General features: G+C 30.9%; 1 protein-coding gene across 3 annotated transcripts in view; it reads right to left on the bottom strand.

Moving 5' to 3' along the window:
- Positions 1-13924, bottom strand: part of LOC111088393 (EF-hand calcium-binding domain-containing protein 6-like) — a 102559-nt gene that overhangs the window by 31701 nt on the left and 56934 nt on the right. For all 3 annotated transcript variants that reach the window (XM_022398409.1, XM_022398458.1, XM_022398508.1), the window contains exon 12: positions 6946-7051. In XM_022398409.1, coding sequence (XP_022254117.1) covers positions 6946-7051 — 106 coding nt within the window. The remainder of the gene's footprint in view (positions 1-6945; positions 7052-13924) is intronic.

The following is a 13924-nucleotide window of genomic DNA, read 5'->3' as shown; positions in this document are numbered from 1 at the left end:
GGCTTTTCTTTGCATATAGATGCTTGATACATTAAGAACGACTGAAATAATAATTTGAGTAATAATTAATATGTATTTGTTACTTTATAAATTTAATAGATATTTGTTGTTACTTCATTAACATTTTTACACTTATACTGTGAGGTAAAAAATATGATTTTGTCTGGTTTATGAGCTCATTGCTGTCCTAATTTAGGATCTTTTTTTTAATAAATTCTTGAAAATGTTAAAAAAAGAGAGAAAGGGGGCCCAGCGAGGATGTTTGCCCTGGGGTCTGTGCTGGCTCTCGATGTTCCTGATAATTGTAATTAACATACGAACATGCATTATCTTCACATCTACTTACAGTCCAAGGGCAAATATCAATAACAATGTTTTCTTTGTGTGGAAATCATGTTCAAAAATGGAAAGGCATTTAAATATATCATAACTTTTTCACATTGTGAAGGAGGAATTTAAAAATTTAAATGAGATTCTGAAAGTTTGTAAACCAAGGAATTAAAATTAATGACCCATCACTCCTTAAGTGGTAAAAATTAAATATTTCTTATCTGTGTAAATATCATTTACAGAAAAGAGTAAGCATGATTATATTACAATATCTAATGAATCTGAGAACATGTGTGAAAAGGGAGACAGAGTAACATAGACAATTCTTCAAAAAATTAAATAGTTATTCTGCTAATGATAAAGGTTTTAGTCAATGAAAAAGAACAACCAGTAGGCCTAATGAATTTGAGATGATACTTCTTTACATTAACAGACACTACTGAAGCAAATTCAGGTGAGGTTTTTCAGGTGAGGTGAGGTTTTTCATTAAATCAATAAAACAGCCATAATGAATTGATGTATGATTGGTGTAAAACACTGCAAGTCAGAGAAAGAATTACATTCATAATCATGTGGTAGTATGGAAGTATCAACTAGAAACTGAACTGAGAAACACTCTAAAATGGATGAGAGACTAAGTAAATCGTGAAATGTCAGAGAAAGAATTTTAAAATTAAGGTCTAAACAATTCACAGGTATGGTATTCCTAGGTAAAACTGATTTATTCCAACAGTGAAAAAGATAGATCCACAGAATAGCAAGAAATTGAAAAAAGAAATTTAATACAAAGTAATTATGAATTTTCTGGGTCTGGCTGAATTTGTAAAATAAACAAATGTGATAAATGGTCACAAATGTGAAGCACATATTAAAAACAATGTTTATTCAATAACACAAACTACAGTCAAAGTTAAACAAATGTACAGGATGAAAGACAGAGATTTTACTATACAGTTAACTCTCCTAAGAAGTTATTGAGAGGTTTATTAATAACCAGTTAACTATAAATGATATAATTTAATGAGAATACATTACTATTTAAACAATAAACTTAAATTTAACATATAAAGCTGAGAGCTTGAGAGAGAGAGCTAAGTTTGAGAGCCAAGTATTATATATGTGTGGCACATTAGAATTAGAAAACTGCCCTTAATAAATAATTTGTGTCGCTGTTTAACTCTGTAGTTAAAAAGGTCCATAATGTATTTTAAGAGTTCTCTTGCAATACTTTGGGCCAAAATATTATATATGTGTGGCACATTAGAATTAGAAAACTGCCCTTAATAAATAATTTGTGTCGCTGTTTAACTCTGTAGTTAAAAAGGTCCATAATGTATTTTAAGAGTTCTCTTGCAATACTTTGGGTATTTCATATGACCTCTATGAGTAGTTCATGTGGCTCAGTTTGAAATGATTGGAAACCTTTGTCTCAGCTATTCAAGTACTAGTTGTTGTTACAAATTTTGTTATATTGATCTACACAGTGAAGGAACTATTGTAAATGTTTATGTTTCTGCTTTTTGAGAAATAAATGTAATATGACTGGAATGAAGTGCCTCCATTTTCTTCATCCAAATGCACAACATATTTTAGTAAGACAATTGAAACACAAATTTTATTTCAAAATTAATGAAAGAAATATGAGAATTATTAGGTATGAAGAAATAGAGACAACAGCATATTATGCACACATATCAATGAACTTGTAGATAGAGATTTAAGAAAACTTTATTAGATGTGTTGTCAAATTAGAAATTAGGTAAAAAGCTTGGGATTATCAGCAATTACTTTGCTATTTTTACTTTATAGAAGTGTTGCAAATGGGTTACTCAGGAAAGTTTTTTTTTACTATAAGGTAGGGATTTCATGCTATCTATGGAAGATTAATTATGCACTAAGTAAGGTCTATAAAGTATCTATGATGCAAAAGATAGAAGTGGCATTTAAAATAGCAAATGAACACTTAAGCAACTGAAAGTGGGGAAGAACAGACATATAAGAAAGTAAATTATATATATTCCAGTTGTTAGAAGAGAAAACACAATAAATTGATTCAGTTATGGAGGGATCAATTTAATGTAGTGAAAATAATAAGTTCCCCTCAATTTTTAAATGCAAGAGACATAGATATGGAAACAAACCACAAGTAGTACATGTCAGTGAGGTAAAAAAGAATAAGGAACTAAGTCTTATGAATATGAAGAGTTATTAGATAAGCAAGATTCTGTTAAAAAACAAATAATAGATTAGAAGTTAAGAGTAAAATGTCAAAAAGCATTGGTAATAATCAGATAAATGAAGAATACATTGAAAAATGATGAAGTCACAGATATAATATCTGAGAATGATGAAATAATTATAGATATAGATGTCATAATGCTGGGAACAGGGGATAAAATATTAACGAAAGTACACTGCCAAGCAATGTAGCAGAGCCAAGTAGAGCAGCTGAAATTCAGCAAGTAATCAGTGTTGCAGTAAATGTCATGATACCACAAACACATACTACAGAGACACAAGGTTATAAATTAAGATCATGTGGCCCAGTACCTGATCAAAGATACAATCCAAACCTACCAGGTATGAAACCCAGAAATGTTGGGGTTAGTTTGCAAGTATATAAACACACTAGTGTGTGAAATCAAACATCAGTGAGGGACAATACAACAACATATGACTTGTGAAAATGTTCAGACATTTGATAAAATTTTGATTGTTTAATACAAGAGTAATGAATTAAGTTAAATAGTGTTATACTAGATAACAATTGAGTATTAACTACTTATAGCCAGAATGTAGTTAAAATATATATTTAAGGTGGAAACAAGGTGACGAATATCCTCATATGCTTTTCATCCGGAACCTAATTCATGCACTGTAGGTAGAATTTGACATGATCCGTCACCATTATTGGCCATGCCCCAACCAGGTAGCTGAGGTTCCACTGAAATTATAGGACAATGGTTCCTAAATGCAACGTTGAAGGCCTGGGGCATTTGGAATGCAATATATATATATACTTGTGAGTGGATCCAGACTTGTAGCCATAAAGTGATGCATTCTGAGCCACTGGAATCAGGATGAGAAGGCAAGCAACACCAAAGTGAACAAACCCTCTCCTCAACCTGAAGAAGTCAGAAAGGCAACACCCCAACTCGGAATGACAGGATCCTGTAAAACATACTCAACCTGAGGAAACAGAACACATACGGTCTGGAATTAAGAACAATCATCCTCACTCCTCAACTGTGTGGGCAAGGTAAATTCCACTTATCCCTGAAATTATGTGGAGGATGTGGAACAAGCTGTGCTCAACCCAAAATCCAAAATGAGACTACTCTGCATTTGGAATTATGCGGAGACAATGGACCCTCTTCCATGAACAATGTACTGAACCAATATTGATAAAAAAAAAAAAGAAGGGCCATGCTCAACCTAACCAAATAGCTGAGCCCCAAATCTGAACTGGTATTATGAGTAAGCTCCCGTGTAGGCTGGTGCTTCTCCTACCAACATCTGAGAAAAAAAAAAACATCTAGGGACCTGAGTGGAGGAATTCACTCAAACAATCTGGAGTAACAACCTCTGTCAACCACCCCAGTGACTGGAAATCAGGTGTGGTAAGGACTCCCTAGCTCCAGTAGTAGAATATGGGAGGGGGAAGTAATGCGTGCTGAGGAGTCCTGAGGAACAATGCTCTGGAAACAGTGCAAGAGGTGAATGACATTCTCTAAACTTTTTAAAAGCAAACTGATCACGATTTATTCAATCCAATGATCAACAGGGATGGGCAGGATCCCCTTCTGCTTTACTCATAATAGTACACAAGTGGCAGTCCAGCATATTAGAGTAATACACCTGGTTTGCCTCTAGGTGGTCTTATGGAGCACCTCATTTCTATAGAGCCTGTTGCAAACTTGATAAAATATATTGTGTTAATGGTTGCTAGTGCAGAATTCGTTTGATAAAAGCAAACATGCTTGGGCAACACTCTCCACAGAATAGGATCGTGTGAAAAAGAGGTAAGGGACCCTGGAATGTAAATAAGAGACAATATTAGTAATGAAGATACACTTCCTTATGATTTAGCAGATGTGGTTAAAATAGCTACAGGAGGTAGTCAAAAACCCTCAGAGGAAGATGCTGCCAGATCATGCAAATAATGTGAGATAAATAGAAGGAAATCCTAGCAGTTGAGTAAAAGCTGTAGTGTGAGCAGAGTTAATTATGTTTTGGAAGAGGAGGGGACTTGAATCAAGGTTCATATGTATCACATATTTTCTTAAATATACCACTTTTGTTCTAAGACTTAAATTTGCTAAAACTTTGACACAGTTTTCTCATTTTTTAGCAATTTATAGTATATACATAGTTATCATATGAAGCATAATCCTAAATTCTACATTTCAACAATTCTTCCTTTCTGACCACTCATTTTGTATTTTATTTTGAAACTCTCTGTTTACTAATACAGTAGGAAGGACAGATTGCAATTTCATAAATACTTTCTTGATCTTCATATATAGCCCACCTGAAGTTTGAATAAGCAAACCTATATAATAAATTACAAGAGGTGAGTTATGAACAATAAATAATCAGAAATTTGTAGAAAGAAAGTAAAATTTATTAAAGGCAGCTTATTTATTGATATCAATGAGCACAATCAATTTTAAATAATATACAAATAATGTTACAAGGAATGACTATTCACAATAAATGGGAGGATTTCAAGATTTGTCATTTTTCTTGATATCGATTTTTATATGAGTTTGTACATGAATACCAGTCAATTAACATAGATGTATGAGAGACTGACAAGTTAAGAAATATATACACATTAATGACTGTTTAAAGGGTTTATAAAGTAAACAATCTGTATATGAATATAAAAGTATAAAATATATGTTAAAGAATGTGGTATTCCAGTATTTGGAATGTTTCAATAATTGACAGGTTGCTCATGAAATGAAAGAGCCAAGACTAATCTTTGTAAAAACAAGTACATATTATTTTTGTTAATGGGCAAGTTAAAAATAAAATAATATGCTGGTCAGCAAATCAAGAACAACAAAAATGCTGCAAAGCAGAGTTCAGTCATAACTTTCTCTGAAAGTGCTAAAACTGCTCTCACAATTCATATTCTCTCTATAACTGATCTATCATAAATTGGATTACAAGAACATGGAAGTATTTTTGTTTCATGTGACAGCTGTACAATAGCCTCACACTCAGAGAGATGTTGGAAACAATACACCTATCCCACGAAAAAGCAACTGATATCCTTGACTAAGTAAGCATTTGGCCTAAATTATATTTCCTAGGTTCAGAACTAGATCTCTACCAAGATTTACTGATTTTACTATTACATTAAAGTTATTCTATAGGAGAGTGAAATATGTGATACTCCTATACCACAAAAAATATAATCATACTAATGAATATATACTGTCAGAAGGTTTATAAATAGACAAGTAAAAACAAGACATCACAAGATATATTAAGAGAAAAATTTGCTAGATTTTAGATTATATCATTATATTTCACTATTCCGAAGAATTAACCAGTCGATATATTCTATTATGCTATTCCACTACAATGAAGAATAAACCAGTTGGTATATTCTACCGTGATATTTCTTTATTATGAAGAATTAACAAGATGGTAGATTCTGCCATATGCTTTCACTCTAATAAAAAAATAACCACTTTATTGATTTTATCCTCTTATTTAACTATCATGAAGAATTAACCACTTGGTAAATTCATGCTATTTAATTATATTGAATAATTAAGCAGATGGTATATCTAATATGCTTTTCTCTATAATGAAGAAGTAACCAGTTGGTAGATTCTGTTGTGTTGTGTCACTGTACTCAACAATTCAGTAGTTGATAGATTCTACATATACATGACTGGGAGTGTTAAATTTAGTTATTTTTAGAAGTGATAGTTTATCACAGATTTGTTTACATAACTGTGTACGAATCACACATTATGTTGTTCAATTGTTGTGAATTGGTGCTTGTTGTATTATTGCATCATGTTACTAAAACCTTCTAGATTTTTCTCATTGTTTTGATTGAGTATTATTGAATCATAATATCTCAAAGTATGTAGAACATTCTAGGCCTTGGTCCAGCTATAAATATAATGTATGTATAATATGTAGTTTGAGTAAGACATAGAGATAGTTAGATAGATCTAGACTCCATGATAGTGGGTTTAGCCATAAAGAGCATATTGGCATTTTAATGTGAAATTATTGCAGATTGTAATAACAGAGTAGAGAAGAATAATTCATCTTGTCAATTGAGTTTTAAAGTAACTGAATCAACCTGTTTGGTATTTGATGAAAATGACACTATTATTTAAAGTTCTGGATACAACTATCATAACTAACAGTGTAACAAACTTTTATATATACATTTGACTTGTTTTAATATGTTATTTGAAAATAAGTAGGATTGTGTGCTGTTTGTATATTGTTGAAATTTATCGCCAATAAGTCACTGGCACCTACTGTAAATAATCTAGCCCATACATACATAAAACCTGATAGAATGCATGAAACATAAGTGAACATAAGATATATATATATATATATGTATATTTTTACCTGATTCAGTTGGGTAATCACTGCTTTCAGCCTGACACTTGGATTTACAATATTTTGTCTCAGCTTCTCAACAATTTCACACCTTTTCAGGTTTTGAGCCAATGTCCTAAAATATAACAAACATTTATCTTTTATGGTATTTTGTAGGTTCAATGAAAGATTATCAGATATGCATGACTGAACTATGAATTTATGTCTGAGTTAGCAAATATTTCTTAGTTACGTATATGTGAAGCTAATAAATTCTACTAAATGTAGCATAGGTTATCATTGATTCTGAAAATTTGTACAATAAATTTTTGATGACAATTTAGGTTTATACAGATGTATATAGACACCTTGACACATACTATATTTACATCATTGTTTAAACATATTATTGTAAAAACTAGTAATTAGTAAATTTATCAATCAAGTTTTTAAGTTTTAATGCATTCAAAAGTGTAAAATACAAATACTGTTTTCGAGTGACTTGGTAAAAGTTAACTGATGACTGAATCTTATTCATTTCAAAGTTTATTGTGACAAGGAATGGGGGAACTTTGATGTAGTATAGAAGCCACAATACTAATAACAAAAATGTGATGGGCTATGTATCTATATATTTTAACAGGCTGCAGTCATTGGTCATTCACTTGGAAAAGAGGCTTGTATAGAGTGATATAAAAGCTACAGTTTATGGACCTTTAACAAATTAACAAAAACTTGAAAAGAGGCTTGTATACAGTGATATAAAAGCTACAGCTTATAGACCTTTAATAAATTAACAAAAACTTTCAAATATGTATTTTATATTTAAAAAAAATTTTGGGCATGTGTGTAATGTTAAATCTTAAAACTTACAATTTTTAAAAAACAACTATTATTTTATACACAATTCTATAAAAATGACAAAGACTGAAGTTAAAAAAATGCCTTCAACAACTAGCATTTTTAATGATGTGTAAACAAAATGAAATAACGTCAAAATTCATAAAACTGGATTGCAATATTAAAGACAAGAAAGTGGAGAATATAATGAATATTGTAATTTGACAAAAAAGAGTGCATTTATTGCAATTAGCTCTATCTAAGGAAATGAATGAAGACTGGACAGAATGGGAAAGGAAGTCATGGATAAATACACAAAAAAATATTGCTACATGTAAAACTACGTTCGACAAAAAGTTAAAAATTTATTAATTCAGAAAAAAGAAGTGAATGAAGAACATTATAAACTAGATTCATTGCCAGATAAGTATAATAGTTTTTTAAATAACCCTAAAGTCATGAATAAATTTGACTTAATACTAAATGATAAACAGATTGATTTTTTAAACGGAGGTTTAAATTTCTCATTTGGTTCAAATAAAGGTTTTTAAAAAGATATCATAACTGAAATTAAGACTAACTTGAAATAATTAAATGATGAAAAATCACATATTATTAGAAGTGAATGTTCCACTTTATTCAATAATTTTAAGTTCAAAAATAATAATAAAAAGGACTTTGAAATTTTGAAAATTTAAAGAAACAAGATGTCATTTGCAAGGCTGATAAAGGGGGACAAACTGTTATTCTTAATAAAAATGATTACAATTCTAAAGTTGAAGAAATTTTGAAAGAAGGTCCATACGAGAACATTAAACTCAATCCTATAAATAAACTTTATACAATAGTTAAAGTAAAAATTAAGAGTTGTATAACTCTAACACCTTATGAAAAGCAAAATTTAATTCCCAGTAAATTTATTTTACCTAGATTATATGCCTTGCCTAAAGTTCATAATATTGGTAATAATTTCAGACCTATTGTATCCAATATTAAGAGTTCAACTTATAATATAGCAAAACTTATATCTAAAAATTCTCATTTTAAAGGGATAAAAATAAATACACAGTTAAGAATTCGTTTGAATTTCTGGAAAGAATTGAGCATATAATTTCAGATCAAAAAGATATTTTGGTGTCATTTGATGTTATGTCAATGTTCACCAAAGTACTTGTGAAAAAAGCTATTGAATGTTTTGAGAAAAAAACTGAAAGAAAATAATAATTCAGTCTTAGAAATAATGGATATAATTAACCTGGTAGAAGTATGTGTTGAAACTCATTTTTTCAAATTAATAACAAAGTTTATAAACAGAAAGAGGGTTTAGCTTTGGGTTCTCCTTTATCTCCATTATTGTGTGATTTATTCAAGGACAGTTTTGAAATTGAAGCACTAGAAATAGCAGATAAAAAACGTGAAGTTTGGTTAAGGTATGCGGATGACACATTTTTGATTTGGCGGTATGGTAAAGATGAACCAGCTAATTTTGCTAATTACCTTAATAAGATTGATAATTCTATAAAATTAAATTATGAAGTTGAGATAAATGGTTGTTTACCTTTTTTGGATGTTTTAGTGAGTAAAAATAAGGATAAATTAGAAACTTTTTATTTTTTTTAATTTTGTGCAAAGCTACACGAGGACTATCTGTGCTAGCCATCCCTAATTTAGCAGTGTAAGACTAGAGGGAAGGCAGCTAGTCATCACCACCCACCACCAAATCTTAGGCTACTCTTTTACCAACGAATAGTGGGATTGACCATCACATTATAACGCCCCCACGGCTGAAAGGGCGAGCAAGTTTGGTGTGACGGGGATTCGAACCCCCGACCCTCAGATTGTGAGACGAGTGCCCTAACCATCTGGCCATGCCGGGCCAAATTAGAAACTACCATTTATCGTAAACCTTTCTCTGAAATCATTCTGCCACATCAACAATCTTGTCACACTACATTTAACAAAAACTGTGTTTTTTACTCTTATGTGGATAGGATATTAAAATTATGTTGTAAACAGGATGATATCAGTAATGAGTTATTGTTAATTAAGCACATAGCAGAGGAAAGAGGTTTTAATCCAGATGTTGTTGACAGGGCAGTCATGAAATTAAAAAACAAAGATAAAAATATTAAGTTAAAACCATTTGCTGAAAAAAAGTAAGAAAGAATGTTTAGCACTATCATATATACCTGGTTTATCTTGTCAAATAATGAAAAATTTAAAAAAATAAATATTTTTCTCATAGACAAACCAATAAACAAAGTCAGGAAAATTCTTAATACAACTAAAGATAAAATTGATTTAATGGAAAAATTTGGCATATATTATGTGAATATAAAAAAATTATATACAACAAATTAGATGAAATTTAAAATTCAGACTGAATGAACATAAAAGAAATGTTAAAAATAATAATATTGCTATTTCAACTTTAGCAGAACATGTTGGCGAAACTAATCACACAACTCAAAGGGAAAAAATTTTTATTTTAGCACAACCTGAAAATTTAACTGGTATGAATATACGTGAATCTATTGAGATAATTAAATGTAATAAAAGTAAATTGAAATTACTGAATAAGGATGATGGACCTGATAGAAATGTTGTCAGAACATGGCATGAAAGTCTTTAATGTGTAAATTGGTGTTTCGATAATTGTATAAATAAGTGTTATTTTTTGCAAAACATTACACTCCTGAGGATGACGCAGTAGTATATGTTGATACATGTAGAGTGTATGAGATTGTTTTCCAGTTTCATCAGGGTTTTTTACCACTTTTTATCCTGTATAGTAAGTTATTGTATGTTAGTAACTTGGACACTGGAAACAATCTTATTTTTATAGAATTGTGTATAAAATAATCGTTGTTTTTTACAAATTGTGACTTTTTTTAAGAATGTATCTTATAGTTTATAAGCATAACAAATTAAATCACAACCACCAAATTTATGACCTCATTTTATCCCAAATAATTGAAATATTTCGTTCTAAAGACATAAGATAACATACTAAGCTGATTCTTTCAGTATGATTTGGTACAAAACATGATGAGGTTTGTTTAAAAATATGTTTTCCTTCTAACATTTGAAATTGGTACTTCAACAAAATGTTTTGGTTGAATAAATTGTGCTAGTATATATATATATATATAAATAACCTCTGTATTTTAGAGTTAACATGCCTACTTGTCAAATATAATTGTTTGGTGGGTCACAAATTGTTCATACCTGACTTAGACCATTAACAAGAATAAAAATTAGTTATCACTAACTTTCCTCTTTCATTACTGGCTGCAATAGTTTATTATTTCTTGCTTTTACAAAAAATTTGTTTTCTTGAGAACTCATTTTGTTCACTTGTGCAAATTCTAAAGTGTTAGATGGCATATAGATTTACATTTTGTGGTAATCCTCTTCCATGATAGTTATGGTGCATGGAAATAGTTGCAAATAAGGTTATAGATATACAATATCAGCACTTATTGAGTTTTTTAAAACTTTTGTGTATATGAAATGAAACTAATGTCATTAAGAGGAAGATAACATAATATAACGATTTGGACAACATGGGACCTATTGGTCCATCTCAGCTGTTCCATCCTCTAAACTAAATTAAAATAGTTAAAAAAAAATCTTAAATCCAGCCCATATGATTCATATACTTATCAAGCATTTTCTTAAACTCACTTAAATTTACTGCCTCTAGAACATCTGAAGGCAATCCATATCAAAGGCCAACCACCCTGTTAGAAAAATGAAACTGTGTTAGCTGAAGATGATTCCTACCTTGCCAAAATTTATATTTGTGTCCCCTAATCTTACTATTATCACTGTTGAATATGAAAAAAAAATGATGCATCAACAATATCAATTTCCTTTACAATCTTAAACAACTCAATCTGATCGCCTCTAACTCTTCTTTTTTCAAGAGAAAACACTTTTAGAGATTTCAGCCTCTCCTTGTATGACAATCCTTACATCCCAGGTACCTTTCTAATAACCCTTCTCTGAACACTTTCCAACAATTCACCATCTTTCCTAAGGTAAGGAGCCCATGACTGAACACAATATTCCAAATGTGGCCTCATCAGTGACATGTACAATGAAATTATAACCTCTTTAGACTTGTATTCAATATTTCTGTAGATACAACCTGAAATACTATTTGCCCTACCACAAGCAACAGCACATTGCTTGGATGGTTTAAGTAACTGACCAACTACTACACCAAGATCCCTTTCTTTGATAACACTGCTAAGGTTATTCCTATCCACATTATGATAACCCACATGCATTATTTGGCATTTATTGTAATTAAAATCTGCCTGTCATTTACCTGTCCAATTCACTAAATGATCTAAATCTTTTTGTAAATCAGCAGCATCCTCTTCACAGCTAACAACATCCAAGACCTTAACATGATCTGGAAATTTAAGTAACTTATTACTATTCCTTCATCTATGTCATTGATGTAAATCAAAAAGAGTAAAGGCCTAAGACTGAGCCCTGAGGTATCCCATTTGTGACATTAATCCAGTTTGGCTGAACTCCATTTGTAACAACCTTCTGCTTTCTTCCATCCAGCCACTCTTATATCCAATTTGCTAACTTCCAATCCTCTGGTACCTGCCCACTATTCAAGGAATGACAAAGTAGTAAGTGGCTCAATATCCAGTCTTTAACCTCCTTGAAAATCCTTGAGAAAATATTATCTGTCCCAGGAGTCTTATCATTTTTTAAACTTCCCAAATTTTTCTTAACCAGCTCAGAATTAATACAGTCATCTTGTTTGATCTCATTTTCACTTATCAACTATTCAAGATGTGGAACACTGCTTAAATGTTAGATAGTAAAAATCAAAGAAAATGCAAAATTTAATAACCCAGCCATCTTATAATTATCAGATACTAGCCTTCCTTTATCATCCCTCAAGGGTCCTACCCCCATCCTGACATTTTGTTTACCCCTAATGCATTCACAGAAATCCTTACTGTTAATTTTACATTTTCAGCCAACCTTTTCTCATACATCCTTTTTGATGTCCTAATTTCCGGTTTCACCAACTTTCTTGATCTTGTATAATCTTCTGTCATACCATTGAATTTGAATTTCTTAAATGTACGATGCTTTTCTTTAATTTTATCTTTTAAATTCTTTGTAAGCCAACCTGGTTTTTTAATTGTAGCTACCCTTTTCTTTCTATAGGAAAATGTTTACCTGGAATATTTAAAAATTTATCTTTGAAAATTTACCACATATGATTAGTGTCTCCAAATAACTCAGCCATCCAATTCACAACAGATAATTCTTGTTGTATCCCTTGAAAATTTGCTTTTTTGAAAATTATAACAAAAATATCATTATTCCTTATCTCCATATGCAGCAAAACATCGAACCTAATAGAGCAATGGCCACTTGCACCCAGAAGCTCCCCAATTTCCACCCTCTCAATCATTTCTATATTTGAAGTTAACAATAAATCTAAGATGGAAATTGTTTCTAGTAGGTTCCTTGACTAATTGGTGAAGAAAGCCATCCTGAACAGTTTCCAAAAATCTTTCTCCCTCATGGTTTGACTCCCAATCTATATGCCTGAAATTAAAATCACCCATAATTATGACTTCATTAACAGCTGGAATCTTAATCTCATTGTAAAGTTTGTCACTGATTTCATCAGTATCATTTGGTGGTCTGTAACAAAAGCCTTTTCTTTTTATATCCACTAATAGAAACCCAAATAGATTCAATCTCCTTGCTATTATTTTTGATATCCTCAACTTCAACAGGATGCAACTCACATTTTACATATAAAGCCACTCCTCCCCTCTTTAATACTCTATCCGTATTAAATAGCCTGTAACCCTCTATTTCAAAGACATTTCTGTCATCAAAATCATCTATGTTTAACCATGTTTCAGTTATTATATCAAAATCCTCCCAGTGTTCTAAAGTCATCTATTATACTTCTAACGTTACTATAGTAACAGTTAAGCCTATCCTTATAACTACTTCTATACTCATTTCCTATCCTAAACTTTTCTTTTCGTCTTATTTTTTTACATTTAATTTATCCTGACCCTCATCACTGTCTGGTCCTAGTTTAAAACTTACCTTACAGTGGAGTTAATAGCCCTTACACACAAGCCAGACCCTACTATATTTAAATATA

This window comes from Limulus polyphemus, unplaced genomic scaffold, assembly GCF_000517525.1.
Source record: "Limulus polyphemus unplaced genomic scaffold, Limulus_polyphemus-2.1.2 Scaffold3, whole genome shotgun sequence".
NCBI lineage: Eukaryota > Metazoa > Arthropoda > Merostomata > Xiphosura > Limulidae > Limulus > Limulus polyphemus.
Note: the sequence above shows the minus strand (reverse complement) of the source record. Positions and strands in the feature narration are given on the sequence as shown.